Below are 20,733 nucleotides of genomic sequence, written 5' to 3'. Positions count from 1 at the left end.
ATTCTTTTACAAATATTATATTTGTCTTCTGTGCTGAGGCATGCCTTCCTGTCTAGACTACCATATTACTAGGGTAATAGATGCATTAAAAGTAGCTGGCATAGGGGCAGGGGAAACAGAACAGGGTCCCCGGGTCACCAGCTGTATCACTACTTCACCTGTGAAGCAGGTGAGTATCTAACAATGGATGAGTTCACTATCCTGAGGTACCTGAAAGTCTTCTGAAAAGAGGATCCAGACCAGCACAGTGCAAAATAAATAGAGCGGAAGCCACGTATGTAATTTCAAAGTCTAGTAGACACATTTTTATTTTTATTATTATTTTTTAAACACTTTTTAAAAAAGATTTTATTTATTTATTCATGACAGACACACACACACAGAGAGAGAGAGAGGCAGAGACGCAGGCAGAGGGAGAAGCAGGCTCCATGCAGGGAGCCCGATGCGGAACTCGATCCCGCGACTCCAGGATCGTGCCCTGGGCCAAAAGCAGGCGCCAAACCCCTGAGCCACCCAGGGATCCCCTAGTAGACACATTTTTAAAAAGTAACAAGAAAAAAAAAAAAGTAACAAGAAATAGGTGAAATTCACTTCAATAAGGCATTTTATTTAACCCAGCATATCCAAAACGTTGTCACTAACATGTAACCGATATCTTAAAGTTATTAATGACATGTTTGACATTATCATTTATTGTACCAAGTCTTTGAAGTCTGCTGTGTATTTTATATTTATCACACATCTCAGTTTGGACTGGCCACATCGCAGGTGCTGAATAACCACATGTGGCTAGTGGTTACCATATTGGACTGCATCACTCCAGGTCAGTCTCCTGGGTTGCTGGCAGTTACCTTCCTGTCTAAGTATGTCGGTGCAGAGAAGGAAAGTTTCCCCCTCCTATAACAGCCATCTTTTATTGGGGTCTTAGCATATACCAGGTGCTGTACTAAGTGATCCACATGTACTCCATTTTTAGGTAATACAGCAACCCAATGAACTATCATAATGCACACTTTATAGATGAGGGAACAAGGTTTAGAGAGGACATGGACAGGGTGAATGACTTGTCCAAGGCCTCACAGCTTGAAGGTATGAAGCAGATTCAAACCAAAGACTGCGACCCCAGAGACCACTCCTAGGCGATACCACCTTGGAAGTTCCTTTCACATCCGTCCAAAGGACTTCCCTGTACATAATGACTTTGTGGAGGCCGGCATCAGACGATCCCAGAAAGACAATGTATTATTTGCCCCGTTGGCTTTACGGCAAAGGATGTCTGGTCCCGGGAGAGGCAGGCTAAGGCAGAGATTGTGCTCTGTCTCTGAGAATTTCTAGTGTCCTGTCATCAAGGACCTCACTCAGCTGATGGTGTAGGGATGGACACCCATGGTTTAAAATTCTTGTCACTCTAGTAGTGCAAATGCAACTTTTAAATACAGTGGTTTTCTGGAGCATATTTACTAAGACTCTGGTTGCAAGAAACAGAAATGAAGGCAAGCCAAAGCAAGCATGAGAGGAAAAAAAAAAGATAGGGGATACCTATCAACAGGATCCTGGGTATCTCATGAGAACCCATGGGTGGGTCACAGGAAGGGTGGGAACCAGCGCTGCCCCACCAGCCTCGGCAGCGAGAGTTCTGGCCTCTGATCTCTAACTCTGCTCTTAACCCAACTTCTGTCTCTCGGTTCCACGCTCTCTAGTAAGAGAACTCAGTGGGTCAAGCTGGAGCCAGCTGTCTACTGTCTGGCCAACTATGGGCAAGCATAGCTGCCAGGGGCCCAACCTTGGAATTTGAGGTGAAAAGTTCTAGAAGGATCAGGCCAGGTATCCCCATCAATGCCTAACTTACATGAGTTTTTAAAAATGTGTTTGTATAGAGGGTACTCTCCCTGCAAGCCAGTCCTCATACCAGGATGATCTTTCCGATTGCCTCCAAATCTCCAGACGAGCTGTGTTCTCACCTTTGCCTTCTCAGGGACGGGTACGATCCAAGTGGCCCACAGGCTAGACCGAGATGCAGGTCACCTAAGACAAAATCCCACCATTTCTCTGGAAGTCCTGGTGAAGGACAGACCCTCGGGGGGTCAGGAGAATCGCATGCAGATAACCTTCATTGTGGAGGACATTAATGACAACCCTGCCACGTGCACCAGGTCCACTTTCAGGTATTCACGTGCTGTGTCCCCCCTGCTTTGTGGTCCTCCACTTTTTGGCCTCTCTGACGGGAACCGAAGAATCATGAGCATCTGGGTGTCTGCTGTTGGAGCGAGGTTTTCCTTTCTTGATCCTTTTCCCTCTCTTCATTTTCTTTCTTCTTCATTGTTTCCCTTCCGCACTTTCGTACTCTTGTAAAAAATATATGTATAGTTTTTTATTTTGCTCTCTTCTATAGCATGTTCATCTCTGTTGGTGAAAAGTACCACGGGGACTTGTTAGACCCTCTCTGGACTGTGCCTTTGCTTGCTTTATTGCCACCCATGGCAAGAGGGTGCCATTAGTTACCAGTTATAAGGGATACTTGAGACCTAGGATTAGTAGCCAGGAGCTCACAGAGAAACACGCCACCAGTAATAGGAATAAATCAAACACGTATTTACTTAAAACAAAACAAAGCATCTAATTCACCTTATGCAACTTAATTGCCGGTAAACAAAAGGCAACCAAAAGGGAAAAAAATGCAGAAATCAGTTATTTTGTACATTTCGACCTATTCTTTGTGTCACAGCCTATTCGGTGTTATTGAAAAATAAAGCCCCTTATGATTCTGCGTTAATATGCCTTTTTGAAAACAGCACTGCCTCTCTACCAGCTATTTTTGTCTAAATGCCACATTAGTAGCTTCCGGAGTTAGTTTCATCTCTGTGGCTTCCTACTTGCTAATCTCCAGTTTCTCGGGACAATGAAGGTGGCTCCGCGTGGGGTGGGAGGGCCCCCTCGAGGTGACACTTGGTGAGAGTGTCCTGCATCTGGAGCAAGGCTCCAGACCAGAGCCGGTCCCACTTCCAGATGTCCCCATGGAGAGAGTCTTCTTCTGAGTCTGCCTTTGACAGGGTTTGCAAGGTCACTTTTTAAGCTCTAGGGGACTTTGGACACAGATCCAGTCCATTGTGTGGCCATGCAAAGGACCTTAGGACTAAGGAAGAAGATTGTTTAGGGTCAGCAATGCAACTATAAATTCCTTAATGTGCTTATGAATGTCTCTGTCTTTTCTCAATCGTCTTGCCCAGCATGATGCTAAAAATCAGTGTGGCCTGTAGTCTCATATCAAAACGGTGAGACCCAGTTGTAGACCCTATCGGCCCTGTCAGATCCCAGCTTCCAGATTTCCCCACCCTGCTCTGTGCCCCAGGAGTATGGATGTGACCTATATGGGTATCAACTGACTCCCTTGCCCTGCAGCTTCTGGTTGGCCGATGGGAAGCCCTGGAATAAAGGGGAGAGTAGAGTCAGGGTGTTTATCCCCCCTGGCTCCCTGCCTGTCACCCAGAGAAGCCCCTCCACCTCCTGAAGGTCCCAGATTGCACACAGCAAACTGTCTCCGTTGCAACTTCAGAAGCTGCTCCCTCCACTGGCTCCTCTGGACCTAGGGGAGGTTAGGGAGCTCCACTCTTACTAGCCCTGAGATACTGCACCATCCCTTGGGGTTTCCATATACCCTGTGTGCACCTTGGTAAGAGCCCCTTTACTAAACCCTTCCTAGAATTATCCTGATTTGCCATCTGCTTCCTTCTGAGCCCCTGATCAAGTCAATAAGAGCCTTGACCATGTGATAGGTTTCTACCCAACCCTAACCTCAGAGTCTGTTTGGTGGGTGGGGATGGTTGCCATGGGGCTACTGAGGGCTGTCACGCTGTTACATGCATAACCGGACCCACCTCTGTTAACTGAGTCCAGGCCCAGGCCCTGGGGATGGAGTCGAGATGCCATACAGAGTCTCGCTTCTACTTTCTTTGAAAATCTTAATCGAGCATTCTTGGCCGGCTCCACGGCGTGGGGGTGGGCTTTCCTGTCCTCGTGCCCTGTCCTCCTAGGTCCTCCCACTCCCCTTTGATCCCCTACCCTGAGGGGTGGATGGTGTGGGTTGAGGAGTAAGAACCCTTCTTTGTCCATTTCCTCCCGGCCCGGTAGCCTTCCGCTGAGGGCCTGCCATGGCCTCCCGTGCTCCAGACTCCCCCGAGGTGTGGCAGGACGGCTTGCAGAGTGCGTTCCGCATCTGCTGGGGAAACCACAGTCTGAATATCTGAGGCTGTCCAGGCCAGCCCATGCCAAGTCCCACTCTTGATAATCTCTCCCGATCAGCCCTGAAGGTCAACACCAGGCAGTAACTAGACTAATTGTATTGATTACTGAAGGCAACTCTGAACAGTGTGCAAGTCCCTCTTCTGGGCTTTTCCAACTCGCCAGCATCCTGGGAAAGCCAAGATCCGAGGAGGGGCAACAAGAGGCCCCTTGGTATGCAGCCCCCTGGAGGTGGAAATCTTTATTCCAAAAACCCAGCCTCATTTGCAAACTCCAGGGGCTGGGAAACCTGACCCCATCTCATCCCCGCCACCCATCCTCACCACCTTCCCGATTCCCACCATAGCAGAGCACCCGGTGAGTCCAAAGCAAACAGAACAGGACTGGTGCTGCCACCAGCTCTGACAACACACGTCCCTGAATATTTATTCCTTCTTCAGGGCTTTTGGTGTGGGCCCTGCAGGGGAGCTTGGGAGGGCAGGAGGAAGGGAGTGGGAGGGCGCCAGCACCCAGTGGGCTGGAGGCAGGTGGCTGTGTGCCCGGCCCCCTGCGGCCCCCGTGGGTCGCGGTCCTGCAGGCTTTCAGGCCAGCCTGGAGAAGGAAAGAGCCCTGAGCACCGAGGCCCCTGCAGCTTTCCCAGGCTGCTGATGAATGAGCCCAGGGCCTGATGGAGGCATCAAAGGCGCCGTGACAGCCCCCACTCTGGTTGTAAATTGTCCTGCGCTTGGCTGAAAGCGCTTGGCAAGCTGTTTGTGAGCCAGAGGCGGAGAAGGTCATCCGGCTCAGACTGCGGCTGGGCCGGTCACCTTTGCGCGGGGAGGGGACGTGGTCAGATGTCTGGGAGCAAGGGCAGCCGGCCTTTGAGGCAGGGCTTGATGAATGAGGGGGAGTGGCTTTCCAAGTCATGCGTTGGGGGGAGAAATACCAAGCCTCAGGGAGGAATGAAAAGAACATGCTAGGCAGCCCTGAGAGGCGGAGTGCATGAAATGTCTGGCTGCAGGATACAGGATTCTTTGGATGATGCAACACTCTGGCTTCCACAGAGTTGGAGTCAAGGTCCAGATCCCAACCTGCTGTGGGCCTGGAGACTCATTGCTGGAGCTTAAAATAAAATCTACTAACATCTACAATAGAGAAGCGTGCCTGGTGCCCCAGGTTTCTTGGATAGGTCTGGAAACTGCTCTGAATCACTCTTCCTTCATCTGTGAAATGGGGACAAGAATACGGAGGTCTGGAAGATGAGGGAATTAGAGGTGGTGCTTTTAAAGTGCTTGTTCTGATACAGCATGCATTTGGTGTTTAATAAGTGATACCGATTTTAAGTGCTTATGAATAAAACCAAGACATTGTCCAGTTAAGACAGGCATGGGAATGTTTGTGCCCTGACCCTGCTGAACAGAGGCTGTCTCTGCCAAAGAGGCACCTGTCGGATAAAAAGTGCTTTGCAGGAAGCAAGCCGGCTCTCCTCAGCAGCCCCAGACCGTCCTTGCTGCTAGGCCTTCGCGGAGCCCAGAGCCCACGTTAGTTGCCATTAAGAGAGGACGTGGGATGTGGAAGGGAGCATACCTTAGATGCAGAGGGAGGTGAGAGTGCAGAGGATCAGGGAACCTAACACATGCCAGTCTGGTGTTCTGAGAACAGGCCACCAGGACGGGGTTCAATGTGTGAGGCCTTGTAGTAGGGGACGCGCCTGGGGGAGAAAATGGGGAGAGCTAGACGAGGCTGGGAGAGTCATCAGAGCACACCCAAGTCCGACCCGAGTGAGGGGAGAGGGAACGAGGGTGGGCAGAAATGTTCTCGCCTGCTGTGGGGTGTCAGGCGGGTGTGGCCAGGGCCTCCAGGGCTCCGAGGGCAAAGTCCACTGTCATCAGATGGAGCTGGCCCTGGGCCTCACCGCGAACGAAGCAATGGCCTTCAGAGCACAGCAGGACAGGGCATATGGTCACTTAAGAGCCTTGGTGGAGGGCCTTCCAGACACATTCTCACTGCAGCCACGATACATTTTTGCAAGAGAAATGATTGAGGGAGATGGCAAAACCCCAATCCAACCGAACACCAGCCGCAGACGCCCCTCCGTCTGCATCCACACCTCTTTGCGATGTGATTCTGACATTCCTCCGGTCGGGGCATGGGTTTCGCTTTCTGCTCCGTGGATCTCGACCCGACCTTACCAATCGCTTTGGTCACTGGAACTTTCACAAATGTGACACGGCAGGGGCTCGGATGGCGTGCGTGCATTGGGACTTGCCGTCTTTCGCTTCTTTGGGGAACCTGCGATGTCCATGTGAAGCACTGGACAGTCTCGGGGACGGTTATCAACAATGCGAAGCAGGGACCTACTGTCCTCCTGCCACCAGACACGTGACCAAGGCCCTCCTGGACCAGCCAGCTCCGGCCAAATGGCCAGACAACGGAGATGGGCCAAGCCAGACTGGACCCCAGAGCGCTCCTGGATTGCCCTTACCATTGCAAGAAATGACAAGTGCCTTATTTTAAGCCACTATGTTTTGGGCTGGTTGTTACGAAGCAAAAGCTAACTGACATGATTTATGTCTAGTTTATAGATGGAAAAACTGAAACCTGGAGCCGCAGTAAAAACCCTGAATGAGCCGAAGCCTACAGGCGTTACTCACGCTTCCTCGGGGCCCCCAACTCCGAGCTCGGCTGGACCAGATGGCTCCGAGTTGGCGGGTGGCTTGACTCATTTGTGCTACCGCAGTCAACTGAGATCGGAACCCCCCCATTCAACCCTTAATAAAGCTCTATTGGGTGAATGACACTAACGTGTCAGGGGGTCCTCTTATGACATCAAAGCCATTAGAACACAAGTGGCAGACTTGCCAGACTTTCAGGGCACGGGAGGTGAGGAGCGCAGGGCCCCAGCGATTTCCCCTCACCAGGTCATAAAGCCCTGGCAGGCAGGGCGGGATTTCTCTTTCTCTTATATTTGTCTGCACGACTGTGCTAGTCTCAGAGGTCACCACTCGCTCACTCACCGGACATTAGTGAGTGTGCCAAAAGCTGGGCAGACAGGGATCCCTGTCCTCCTGGAGCCTGCATTCCAGGGGGGAGCAGGACATAAACAGGATAAATGAGTAACTGTGTACTATATGGGAAAACGATGAGGGCTAAGAATTTACAATAAAGGAGGGAGCCAAAGAGGGAGCAAGGGGGAGCAAGGGGCAGGAGCGGCTGACGTTTGCGAGAGGGTCACCAGGGTGGCCTCCCGAGAAGGCGGCATTGGTCGGAGACTAAAGACAGTGACTGAGCCCATGGCACAGCCAGTGGAAGGGCCTGAGGCCAGAGCCTGGGGAGCCGTCCAGGAGCCCCAGGAGGCCGGGCAGCCGTGGGAGCAAGTAGGGGTTGTCGCAGCAGGAGAGGAGTTCAGACAGGTAAAGCGAGGCAGGGCGCACATATCATGGAGAGCCCCTTAGATCAAAGTGAGGACTTGGGGTGAAATAGAAGCCGTTTGGGATTTAGGAGCAGAGGAGTGGCGTGACCAGACAACGTCTTAACAGGATCCCTCTGGCCACCGTGTTGAGTGTGAAAGGAGGCAAGGGCAGAGCAGGGAACCCATTAGGCAGTGACCGCAGCAACTGCGGACCAGCTCTGAACTGACACTAAAGCCGAGGTGTCTAGCCCACGGCCCGTGTTGGGAGGAACACTCCATCACCATTTGTTGGGGGAAAATATTGAATCGTGTCTTTTTCGCCAGTGTTATGGTGCCTGAAAGAGCGGCCAAGGGGACGTTGCTTCTGGACCTGAACAAGTTCTGCTTTGACGATGACAGCAAAGCACCAAACAACCAATTCAACTTCACCACGCCATCTGGAGTGGGAAGCGGCGGCAGATTTTCGCAGGATCCAGCTGGCTCTGGGAAAATCGTGGTCAGTTAATGGTCATTGCATCATTGAAAGGGCATCGGGGAAGCTGGTGTAACATGCCTAGTGCTTTTGCAGCCCCATAGAGAGAAATTTCCAAGGTAACTCCCTCTCAAAGCGACCGTAACTGACAAACTTAATAGTGACTCTGTTTTCCCCATTCGCTCCTTATTTTACCCAAGTTCCGGGAATCATTTGTTATGCATAGTTGTGCCTGGGGTGCTAAGGACTGCATCCTTTCCTGCAAAGCTGGCAGTTGGCACCTCTTCTGTGTGCCCCTCACAGTCACGTTAGTGCCCTCTGTGCTCAAGCACTTGTGTGTCCTTGAGGGCTCATCTCTGGCCCAGAGAGGCGCAAGGTGAGAGAAAGGCAGCCCTGGGCCCCGAGCCTTGTGGGAGCCCTGGAGACCCAGTGGAGAATGAGGGAGTGGGGGTGTGTAGGTGCCCCCTCCACAGCATCCCCACGGCAAAACAGCAGAATTGGAATATGAATGGGCATAAAAGGCAGGTCCCAGTGAGCTGTGTGGGACCTTCACCTCCAGGGTTCCCACTGGAGGGTGATAGGGGAGCAGGAGAGGGAGGTGGAAGGGCAGAAGGTGGGGGGGGGGGGCGTCTGGGAGTCAAAGGAGGTCTTTGCATCAGGGATAGAGTCTCAGGGAGAAGAAGCAGCCCACTAGGCATTCTCTCTCCACCTCCCATCCCAAGCCCTTCTTCCTCCCCCGAGAAAGTCTTACCAATGTTATGCACATGTGTCAACTGAAAAATAATTTCTGTTTAAGAAATTAATATATCTTCGCTGTAGAACGTAAAAAACAAAGAACAGCATTACCATCCAGGGATAACCTCTATTAACGTGTTCACATATTACCCTCTTGTCTTCTTCCCTATGCTAGATTTTTATGTATATTCCATGTATATATGCAAAGATATTTTAAATGATGGAAGTATCCCTGCCTATCGGATTCCATACCGTGCTTCCTTTCAAGTAACCTGAAGTCTTGAGCCTATGCTGTTGGGCAATAGTGCCTAATGAATATCTTTAAACATAGATTCTCTCTCCTGGTAAATTCTTTTGAATAGATCCTCTAGCGGTGAGCAAAGGTATGGACGTCACTTGTTATAGCTCCTCTTATGGGCAAAATGCTGGCAGAAAAGGTCTTGCAATGTATGTATCCACTAACAGTACGTGAAAATGTCTCTGTCAGCTTAATTTAAAGGACGGTTTATTCTGTGTAACATGGTGTCTCTGTTTTAACCTAGCTGATTGGTGACCTAGATTATGAAAATTCAAGTAACCTGGCAGCCGGCAACAAATACACTGTGATAATCCAGGTGCAGGACGTTGCCCTTCCTTACTATAAAAGCAAGTATCCTTTTGATGGAGTTCATGACGCATCTAAATGGAGCTGGTCAGTGCTGGGTGCTGGGCTAGGCATGTGTGCTCTGAAGGAGACTTCAAAAACCCAAACACTTGGGAATCAGCCCAGCCTCCTCCTGTCCTTTGCCAGGTACTTTTAATCTGTCTCTGAGTCCTTTCTTCTGTGACACCTAAAATCTCCAGGACCTGTTGCCCCTCCAGCCTTGCCCCCCTCCACTGCTGGCGCTGGAACGCAGAACCTCCTCTCTCTTGGCTAAGTTACAACACTTACAGTCTTTTTAAGGATCTTTCTGTCTGCTTTTGTCTTGTCCCTTTCCAGCGTACCTCCGTACCCCCTTCGCATTCTGACAGTGATTTTCAGGAAATGCAAATCCCTTTCTATTACTTCTTCACTGAAAGCCCTCTGAGGGCTGTCAGGTTCAAGTTCAAACCCTGGCTTGGCACACAAAGACTTTCATCACTGGCCCCTGCCTGGCTCTGACGTCAGTTCCAAGCCCACCTTGGTAGCCCACCTCCAAGCCCCCCTTTTTTCAACTAGGCCAGCAGCTTGTGGTTTCCCTGAGACAGTCATGCAGTTCTCGATACCGCTTGCATATGCCCAGATCAGCGCCCCTCCACCCCTGCTCCCCTGGCCCCACTTGTGTGACTCTAAATATCCCTGTGAGCCGTCTTCTTGTACTTCCTCTGACGTCCGTAGTGACCTGTACACATGTTCAGCAAAAGGCAACCAACTACCCTAAGCATCGTGAAGGCAGGACACAGCAGGTCTGCTTCACCTTGCATCCCCTGGTACACAGCAAGTGCACGGAGCCTGGTACACAGCAGGTGCTTTAAAAAATGATGACTATGGGTGCCTGGGGGGGCTCAGTCGGTTAAGCGTCTGCCTCTGGCTCAGGTCATGATTCTAGAGTCCTGGGCTCGAGTCCTGGGTGAAGCTCCCTGCCCAGTGGAGAGCCTGGTTCTCCTTCTCCTTCTGCCTCTCCCCCCACTCATGCTCTCTCATCTCTGTCTCTGTCTCTCTCAATGGCTCTATCTCAAATAAATAAGTAAAATCTTATTTAAAAATGGTGAATAAGCGCCCGGCTAGCTCAGTCGGTAGAGCATGAGACTCTTAAAAATGGTGAATAAACAAATGTGTGAAAGTGGGGTGTTGCAATTTAATTTTTTTCTATCTCTGCTTTCAGACAATATCTACATCTATATCCTCACAAAGCCAGAAAATGAGTTTCCTCTTGTCTTTGATAGGCCGTCCTACGTATTCGAGGTGTCGGAATTAAGGCCAGGTAAGGAGCCGACAGGACACAGACCCCAGTGCCCTTGCGGGACTCCTTCATCCAGACGCGCGTTCCCCGGAGTGGAAGCTGCCTTCAGCTCTGGGGCCCCGAGTGCTGTTGTGCACAGCAATGCACAGCTCATTCGTGTTTATTGCATCTCTTATTTCTTTTTAAATTATCCTCACCGTTGAGGAGCTCTCCAGGTGAAACCTAGGTTTTGAAAACTATTGTTTAAACTGCGTTTCTCCGAACCCGATTGCTTCCTTGTCTGCGCGCCTGACGCTGCTCATCTTCCCTTCTCGTGGTCTACGTTTTCCCTCGGTCTCCACTGTGATTTTTATCCAGCTCGTGCAGAGAATTGAAAATTTAAAAATAGAGAAAAGATTTCCCATTTGTAGATTTCCTTCATTTGAAAACAAAGTAGAGACATTTTCTCACTGGTAACAGGATTCCCTGGAGGTCCCTTCCGTGCTCTCTCTTGACACCTCGATTTCTGCAGGGTTCTTCCTCTCCTGCAGCTTCAGCTGCTCCTCCACCCCCTCCTGACTTCAAGGTGGGACCGTTAACTCTAATAGGATCCCACATCCTCCCGCTTTCCATGCTTTAATCGTGGCAACTTCATCGTCTTCTATGTTCAATCAACCCACTCACCCCAACACTCCCTCTAAAATGCTCTCTCCTCTTCATATTATTTTCTGCCTTGAGGACGGTCTCCATTTCCTGGCGTTAAGTTTTAAACAAAGTGCAAAAAGAGGGCCCGAAGAGCATACTTCAATTCCTTATGCCTCATCCAGGGAATAACAAATGCAGCAGGAATAGACTTCTTATCCTCACAGGTCTTATTACGATCATCGATCACCTACTTTGGGTCAAGCACCAAGCGCTGGGCCCATACAGTCAATCAAGAGGTTTGTGCCCTTGAGAAGTGCAAAGATCTACAGAACAAGCCAGCCAGCACTCCAGCAGCCCCACCAACAAGCTTTGTAAAATAAGCAAAATGGAACAGTCTTTAAAATTTTATACTCTAATCATTGGTTGCCAAACCCTTTTAAAAACGGTATATTTTTCATCTCATTTATCAGAGCAATTCATGCTCATTACAGAAATTTTGAAAGACACAGAAGACATTTAGACAACAGTGTTGCACACCACGTATGTGTGTGGACATTCTTTGCAGTGTTGCTTATGATCGGGCAATAATTGGCATGCTCGGGGTATAGGAAGGCACGAATTGTCTTTCGCACCTTACTCTATGGCTGGGACTATGGGGCCAGTTCCTCGGTGCTTGCTCATGAGCATAATTCGATTTTAATAGAATTGAAGACATGAAATATGCGGAGTTTGAACAGCAGAGAGCCCTCCAAAAGTCTTTCTGCCCATGGCGGTGAGAATGTGTACTCCTGGAGCCTCCCTTCACCCCCCAAAGCAGGACTAATCTCAGGCACTTTATCTTCCAGCTCGAACCCGGGTCGGACAAGTGCATGCCTCTGATAAAGACTTCCCCCAGAGCAGGGTCGTGTACTCCATCTCCACCGGCGGAGCCAGCCTCCAGTACCCAAACATATTTTGGATCAATCCCCAGACGGGAGAACTCCAGCTGGTGACTAGAGCAGACTACGAAACAACCCCCGTCTATATTCTCAGAATCCAGGCCACCAACAGCGAGGACACCAGCACAGTCACTGTGAGTGGGGCCATGGGTATGTTCACACCAGCCCGACCGGTTGACTTAGGATCTCTCTGGCACCTGCCAGTGTGGCTGTAGCAATAAGGAAGCTTAATAGGGCGTATCCTGCAGATGGAAGGGGAAGTGACCAGTGGTATCCAGGATGGCACACTTAGACACACCTAGCAGAGCCCAGGAAATAAAGATTGGCATCCTCACTGTGTGGCAAGCTTCCTCCCATCACCTTTTAGATCTCCCTTTGCTTTGGCAGTGGGCTAGTGGTGAGATGCCTGCTTCCAGAAGCGGGGTGTGGTTTTGTAGCTATGCATGTCCCCCTCCCTTGTAGTTTTGCCACGATCCTCCCCCACCTGCATCACATCAGATAGAGTGGACCTTCAAAGGATGTGGCTTGATCCAGGGCTATGCTGCTTCTCTACTTTGGTGTTGCAAATCCGGTTAAATGCAGACTGTGAGTCAGTAGGTCTGAGTGGGGCTTAGAATCTGCATCTCTAACATGCCTCTAAGTGGTGCTGATGCAGTTGGTCCATGGCCACACTTTGAGTAGCAAAGCTTTAGCAGGTGTGTGCTGTCCACGGTTAGGATTATTTGAAGGTAATATGATGGCCACAAAGATGGAACTATTTCTTGGTCTTTCCCATTAGTAAAGTGAAGTAGCATAAGACAAAATGAACTCTTAGCAGGCAGCCCCGTGTGATACAAAAAAACTAAAACTGGTTTAGTCAGGAGATGGAGTTCATTTCTCAACTTTGATCCCAATTTTCCAAGGGGGTCTGAGCAATACTTATCTTTGTGTCCCAATTTCTCTCTCTCTCTTAAATGGAGAGTCACCTGATAACCCATAGCCTGAATAGTCCAGTTCCTCTGATGACTGGCTTTGAATTAACGGGACATGTTTTTAATGATGTGTGAGGCTTGACATTGCTAGCTGAGCAAAAGATGTGCTAAGTTGAAGATAATTGTAGTGTTTGTTAGGCTGGATTTTTGAGAAAAATGAATGGACTCCACTTTGGGAGCCAACTAGATAGAGTGAACATTTCAATTTATACCCGGGCTCAGAAATACCTGAAATCCCCAAATTTCAAAGGTAGGATGAATACGACTCAAAATTCATAAGCCTTTAAAAAGGGTGATGATCACATAAAGTCCCTTTCAGGGCTGACGTTCTATGATTCCGTGCTGGCAGGCGTCCCAGTCCATATTCCAATTCACCAAGCATAAAAGACAACGATGAAAGAATAGGCTGGCTCCTGCTCGTGGCAGGTTAGGGCCACCAGCTTCGTGCGGTGCTAATAACCCAGGTTACAGATGAGATCCTGCTTTAGCCAGGTTGACTCCTTCTATCCTGGTGGTTCTCAACCCTGGCTGCATATTAGCGTCAGCTGGAGAACACTGAAAAAAGTGCCCGGGCCCCACCCTCCAGAGAGTCCAATTCATCGGGTCTGGAGTGGAGCCAAGGCCGAGAACCATTGCTCTATATTCCAAAGTTAAAGACAGAACTTCCAATTTGCAAGGGCGATGGGCAAGGAACAATAGGGGGTCACCGTAAATTCGTTATCATTACTGGAAAAACTGCTCAGCATCATCTGGCGATGAGCCCATGTGTCTAGATGCATGTGGGGGGTATGTGAGCGTGCACATACATTATGCACAGGAGCGCACATACACCCACACAGAATAGAGGTTAATAGCCCAGGACTTGGAGTAGGACAGGCCTGAACTGTGCCACTCACCAAACGGAAGGGCCTGAGGTCCACTACCTAATCTCCCTAAGCCTCAGTTTCCTTATCTGGAGAATGGGAATAATCATATCATCTGTCTCAATGACCTGGTCCACCAAAAGTGCATAGTCCCCCGTGCCTGGCCCACATCAAGTTCTCTGCAAGCCTTAGCTGTTACCTATGGCCATCTTCTTGCTGCTCTAGGTAACTGTGAACGTCCTTGAAGAAAATGACGAAAAGCCCGTTTGTACCCCAGACTCTTATTTCCTGGCCATCCCAGTGGATCTGCAAGTTGGCACAAACATTCAGAATTTCAAGCTGACGTGTACCGACCTCGATTCCAGTCCCCAGTCTTTTCGTTACTCCATTGGCTCAGGTACACGGTTTCCAAGGGCTTTTAGTGTTGGAGGCCTTAGCAGCTCTTTAAAAGGGGTTCATACACTGGAGCACAGTGTATTTTGGATGGAGTATTTTGAAAGAGAGAAGCAGGGTTGAGGAGCCTAATGGTCCTGTGCCTCCAAGTTCTCCTGGCTTCCCTGTCTCACCTAACTCTTCCCAGACTCCCATACGTGGTTGGCCCAAGGAAGAGTGAACCCCATTGATGGCACCCCTCACCCTCCCCAATTCCTATCCATCATGGTGCATGAACCATATTAGTATAAATTTTTTTGGTCCTCCTCCTGAACCACCTCTTTTCCTGCAAGCCTGTAGTGGGGTGAGGGCGGCAGGGGGATCCCAGTCCTCTCTCTGAGTAATAATAGATTAAAGAGATTAAATGCATTCTGAAACGTGTCCTCAGGAATTCTCTTTTACTCCATTCACGTTCTCTCTTTAAAAATATACCACTGTGGGGGGGGAAAAAAAAGAGCACCCCCCATGGAAATTAGACCAAAATAGCTCATCTAATGAAGTGCTGGGGCCAGAGATTGAAACCCAAACAAGCAGAGCAATTCCATGCGAAAGAGTAAAAATCCATCTCGGCTGCCTGCTGGGCCCTGGCAGAGGCAGGAACTCCAACGGCAGGGAGCCTCTCGAGCAGGCTGTGTCGCAAGGCCCAGGGGCAGAGACCGCCTCCAGACTCCAGTCGTGAGGATGGAAATAATCCATACCGAGAACCCTCAGGCCTTTACGGAGCTCTTCACTGCTAAGGGAGTAAAAATTGCATCATCTCCTGCTCCATTTACTGGTTTTCCGTCAGTAATGAGTCTGGGGCCACCAGAGGGATGAGCAAGGACTGCTTGGGTGGCAGCGCTTCTACCCCGGGTGCTCTAAGCTGTGAGCCTAGGGGCCCAACCGAGCTGTGGGGGAGGCGGGCATGGGGTGCCTTCAGGAGCACCCAGGGCCACGGCCCCTGCCGAGCTGGGACCAGGACCAGGGTGGCCTGCCAGGTTCCAGCAAAGGCACTGGAGTGGGGCCACCCGGGCGGCTCAGTGGTTGAGCGTCTGCCTTCGGCTCAGCTCGTGATCCCCGGGTCCCAGGATCGAGTCCCATGTCGGGCTCCCTGCCTGTGTCTCTGCCTCGCTCTCTGTGTCTCTTGTGCATAGATAATTTTTTTTTTTTTAAAGGGCAATGGAGTGAATTTGGCCTATGGCTGGAGACGTGGCCCCCGAGCCCCTTCCCTCCCACCCGTTGCCCTGAGTGGGAGTTCCGCACTGGTACCGGATAAACGCTGTCAGTAGGGTTGGCTGGAGGGGCTCCCCCAGGATTATTAGATCTCTGCCTGATGCTCAGAGAGATGGCAGCCGTTCTCCGGGACGGGACAGGGCTGTGCTTTTCTACCTCATTCTTGCTGTAGCCGCACCGTCGGTGAGCAAGAGTTCTTTTTTATTTTTAAAGATTTTATTTGTTTATTTGAGAGAGAGCATGAGAGAGAGAGAGAGCAAGCAGGAGCAGGGGAAGTGGCAGAGGCAGAGGGAGAAGCAGACTCCTCACAGAGCACAGATCCTGACGTGGGACTCGATCCCAGGACCCTGGGATCATGACCTGAGCCGAAGGCAGACCGTTGACCAACTGACCACCCAGGTGCCTTGCAAGAGTTTTCCTGTACCCATGAGGTCTCTGGTTACGGCCCTTATCCTATCAGTGACCTGGCTCTGGTGCGTCAGAAGACACGGTCTACACCTGAGGCGTGGATGTTTGAGGAATTGATGGAATACAGTTTTCTTCTAAATCCTTTTCTTACTCTTTTCTCTCTTTTCCCCAAATCCCTGTGTCAAATCGCACTTAGGCAACGTCAACGGTCATTTTACCTTCTCTCCCAACGCTGGGTCCAACATTACAAGCCTGTTCCTCATGACACGCTTCGACTACGCCAGTGGGCTTGATAAGATCTGGAACTACAAGCTGCTTGTCTACGTAACTGATGACAACTTGCTGTCTGGCAGGAAGAAAGCTCAGGCTCACGTTGAAACGGGGACAGTGACGCTGAGCATTAGCGTCATTCCTCATCCCACCACCGCTGTCACCACAACCCCTAGGGTAAGGGCCCTGGGACCTTGATGCCCCAGTTACATTCCTTGTGATGTACCTGGATGGAGCCCCGTACCCCAAGACAGATAAGGGATGGGCTGAAAAGAGTCGAGGTGTTAGGATGTTGCCAGGAAAGCCAACTATGGGCTGGGGTCGTAGGCAGAGATCTAAGGGAGACATTGGATTTGCAGAACCATTAGCTTTTCCTGTGTTGGTAAAGCAGAATATGCATTTCTTCACCGACTTGTGATAAGTCAGGTATTGACCACCTACAGTGCTTGGGGCACAGGAGCCGATTTTCATGGACATATGGCCAACAGCTACCTTCACAATTTCACTTCTGTGCTTGCTCTTTTTATTTTTTTAAAGATTTTACTTATTTATTTGACACAGAGAAAGAGAGAGCACAAGCAGAGGGAGGAATGGAGGGAGAGGGAGAAGCAGGCTCTCCACTGAGCATGGAGCCTGGTGTGGGGCTCAATCCCAGGACCCCAAAATCATGACTTGAGCTGAAGGCAGAGGCTTAACCAACTGAGCCACCCAGGTGCCCCTGTGCTTGTTCTTAAGGGCCATTGCAAGTCAATGTCCATGAAAGCAGGTAGCTGTCAGGTGCTCTTCTCCACTCCTTTTGAAGAGTCCCTATGTACCCATCTGCACCCTACTCCCCTCCAAAAAATTTCATTGGTTCAATCTACAAATATTGATTGAATACCTATATAATATGCCAAGCTCTTTGGTGACAAGCCAAAAGTGATCTCTGCTGTCATGGAGCTTATAGTAAGTCAGTGGTCCCCAGACCATCAGCAATAGCATCACCTGGAAACCTGTTAGAAATTCTTCTTAAGCCCACTCCAGAATAATGAAGTTGGGCCTCACCCAACATGATCGTCACCATGGCCACATGCGAGCGATATTGGAACCTGGAGTCCCCAACCACAACTCCAGAACTAATGGATCTGAAGCTCTGAGAGTGAAGCCCAGCAATCTGTGTTTTTAATAAGCCTCCAAGGGGATTCTGATGTGCGCTAAAGCTTGAGAGCTGCCAATCTAGAGAGGAAGACAGATGACGAGCAGATATCCAAATTCGTACATTAACTACAGATTGTAGTAGATAGGAGGAAGAAAACAAGCAGGTGTCACGATAAAACCAGTGTGATGAAGGAAGGGAGAGCTTGGAGTCTGACAGTAGGATTATCTCCCACTGCTTCTTGGAGGGACTGGCTTTATTTTTGTGCTGAGTCTTTTCTCCCTTTTCTTCCTGCACCCAAGGAAAATTGTGCCCTCAGCAGGCAGCCCCACACGTGCTGTATGGCAGGGAAAGAGTCATCAGCACCTTAGCTACCTGTGACAGGTGGTCAAATTCTGCTTGTCCAAGCCCTACCATGAACTGGTCCATGTTCACGCCCCATGTGCTGGAGTCAATATTATCCCAACAAATGGAGGCATAAGATACTCTTAAGGCCTTTCCATTGTGGTGGGAGTCAGTAGGCACCTTTCTGGGACTCACAGCATGAACCCGACTGTGACATCTCCAGCTCCCAAATCTCCGTACCTTGTTTGGTGTCTGTCTTCCTCTCTAGGAAGCAAATGCCAAACCTGAGGTTTCACTGTGATATCAGCCCTGTGATATCTTGCAGCACAGCTTGCAGTGAGAGAGTCCTGAAAAGCTTACAAAGTGTTAAAAAGAACAACTTTCATGGCGCGTGCCTTCCCAGTGGGAGACAATGGTTATATTCATCCCAGAGTTATGCCATGATTTGGCAGGAAAAAAGTCAATGGGATTTTTAGCATTTGAGAAAGGGAAGAAGGGAGTAAAAAATAGGTCCAGAGTTGCTTTTTCAGTTCCCTAAACATTCTGGGTTTTGACCTCATGGGTGCTTTGAAAGACTATATATAAGGTGATGGGTTGAAGCAGCAAGAACTATAAGTACATGGATGCCTGGTGTGTAGAGCACGAGAGAGTGCTCATGTCCAACATGTCTCCAAAAACCACCCTCCACTCACCCGACCCGCTCTCTGTCTTTAAAGCCCAAGATCATCTACCAGGTCCTGAGAAAAAACATCTATTCTCCATCAGCATGGTACGTGCCTTTTGTCCTCACTTTGGGCTCCATATTGCTTCTGGGCCTCCTGGTGTCCCTGCTCGTCCTGTTGGCCAAAACCATCCACAGACGCTGCCCCCGCAAGACTGAGAAGCTCAAGAAACCTCCGTAAGTTGCCAGTGGGCTGGGCCCTTTCCACCACTTCCTTCAGGACAGACTTCCAGGGTTGTCAGGAGAAGGGAAGGTAGGAATCAGGACTTCTCTACAGGGTAGAGAGGGTGCCCGGACTGAAGGAAGGATAAGTGGATGTGGGGTAGGCATCCCAGCTCCCCTCAGCCCTGGTACCCTCTTCATCACCTGCTTGGCTAGGAAATGGCTCTTTTGGTTTTTCCTGGCACCTGCCTCTGTCCTCGATATATTCCCAGTGACGTGGGGGCTTCATCCTCTGGTCACCTTGCCCTGGATAAAAGCTTCAGAAAAAAAAAAAAAAAAGAAGCAAGCTTGGTTGTGAGTAGTGATAGAATATGCTGGGCTGGTGTTTGTAGAATATTTAACGGATGGGATGGAATTAGAGGAACCCCAGAAAACTGATAAGGGAATTAAGCTTTTGGCTCCAGTGACTCACTGAGCTTTTGTGTGACTAAATAATCATTGTTCTTTTGCATGTGACCCCAATCTCTCACTCTCAAGGGCTGTGAGCAGAGCCCTATTTTCCCTCCTTCTTGTTGCCTCTTGCGCACTCACATGCTTCTTACCACCTACTCCACGGAGTGTCTTTTACTGGCTGCAGTGAGACGCCAGAGTGAAGTGGAGAGAGCACTTCGTTGTTCCCAGCTTCCCCTGACCCAGTTTCTTGAGGCTCAGAAGCTCCCACCATGACAGCATGATGGTTCTGAGCCTGGGTTTTGGAGAGACACAAGGCCTGGTTCGGATCAGGGCTCGGCATTTTCTATATGGCCTGAGACAAGAGTGGAAACCTCTGTGAATCTCAATTCCTTATTTGAAAAGTAAACAATCAAATGAGCAAATGCAAAGGAAGCACTCGGCACTCTTCCTGATGTTGAGTAAAGGCTTATAGAGTACTTAAGTCTTGTTGCATTTTATTTTGTGGGTGAGTCCCAGTGAGCTCAGGATTCTAGATTCCAAGTTTAGCTCTATGCTCAAGGATCTCAAGATATTGGGACCTGAGTTTTGGCACAACGAGAGCGTGATGAGATTTCATATTCCTTTTAAAGGTATATTGAAGATTAACTAGTACGATCAAATAATTTGAAATCTGGGAATGAAAAGACCCTACAAAAGTATAAGGCGTGAGCATAAACATGGGCATTGCATTTTGCCATATTTATTGGGGAGGTTTGTTGCTATTGGCAACCTTGACTTCAAGGTAAGAAACCCTTGAGCATCTGCTGAAATCAAAAAAAGGCATTTTTGTTTGGGCTCTACTCACAAATTGATTTGGAAGAAAAAATTGACTTCAAATGAGTGATACTTGAGCTTTTAAGGATGGTGGTGGTCCTTAATGGGGTTCAGAGACAAGTTCTTAAAGGAAGTCATCCACTAGACACTGTAACTCTCTGGCAATTTATGGTTAAGTGTTCCTTGAACCTGGTGGCCTTAACTTACATCCTAAAAATTAATTGTTTCCAACATGGTTGAATTAAAAAAGGAAAAGTAGCTCGTTACGCAGACTCAGGCCTGGCCTCTCTGGAAATTAGGTATCCCCTAGGGCAGCCAACGTCTGTCCAACAGCAAAGAATAAAATTAGAGTCATAGAATTAGGGGACCCCAGGTTATCATGGGAAAGGGGCTTAGCATCCAAGTCCAGGTCTTGGTGTTATAGGAAAATACGGTTTAGCTGCCAGTCCTTGAAGCTTCCTGCTGTGAGCCAAGCCTTCTGCTCAAGCTGGCTACTGGGGAGAAAAATGAGGCAGGACGAATTGCCAGGCCCGCTGGCCATGCTCTCACCTGTGCTGTCAGGGGAAATATATTCCCTCAAGTTCTACAAAGCAATAATTTTCAAACTTCTCAACTCCCAGCACCTCT

At 49.5% G+C, this 20,733-nt stretch overlaps 1 protein-coding gene and 1 long non-coding RNA gene across 2 annotated transcripts in view; one reads left to right on the top strand and one right to left on the bottom strand.

Moving 5' to 3' along the window:
* Nucleotides 1-20,733, top strand: part of CDHR3 (cadherin related family member 3) — a 60,588-nt gene that overhangs the window by 33,876 nt on the left and 5,979 nt on the right. The window contains exons 8-15 of the mRNA XM_038562721.1: nt 1,976-2,165; nt 7,955-8,126; nt 9,380-9,482; nt 10,682-10,780; nt 12,229-12,455; nt 14,381-14,552; nt 16,404-16,654; nt 18,674-18,855. Coding sequence (XP_038418649.1) covers nt 1,976-2,165; nt 7,955-8,126; nt 9,380-9,482; nt 10,682-10,780; nt 12,229-12,455; nt 14,381-14,552; nt 16,404-16,654; nt 18,674-18,855 — 1,396 coding nt within the window. The remainder of the gene's footprint in view (nt 1-1,975; nt 2,166-7,954; nt 8,127-9,379; nt 9,483-10,681; nt 10,781-12,228; nt 12,456-14,380; nt 14,553-16,403; nt 16,655-18,673; nt 18,856-20,733) is intronic.
* LOC111090899 lies at nt 522-7,050 on the bottom strand. The gene is made up of 3 exons (XR_005373182.1): nt 6,873-7,050; nt 3,876-4,213; nt 522-2,403 (listed from the first exon to the last, which is right to left on the bottom strand). It is a non-coding gene; the product is annotated as an uncharacterized LOC111090899 (long non-coding RNA).

The sequence above is a fragment of the Canis lupus genome, chromosome 18 (assembly GCF_011100685.1).
Source record: "Canis lupus familiaris isolate Mischka breed German Shepherd chromosome 18, alternate assembly UU_Cfam_GSD_1.0, whole genome shotgun sequence".
In the NCBI taxonomy this organism is placed as follows: Eukaryota; Metazoa; Chordata; class Mammalia; order Carnivora; family Canidae; genus Canis; species Canis lupus.
The sequence above is the reverse complement of the archived record's forward strand: the minus strand, read 5'-3'. Positions and strand labels throughout refer to the sequence as shown.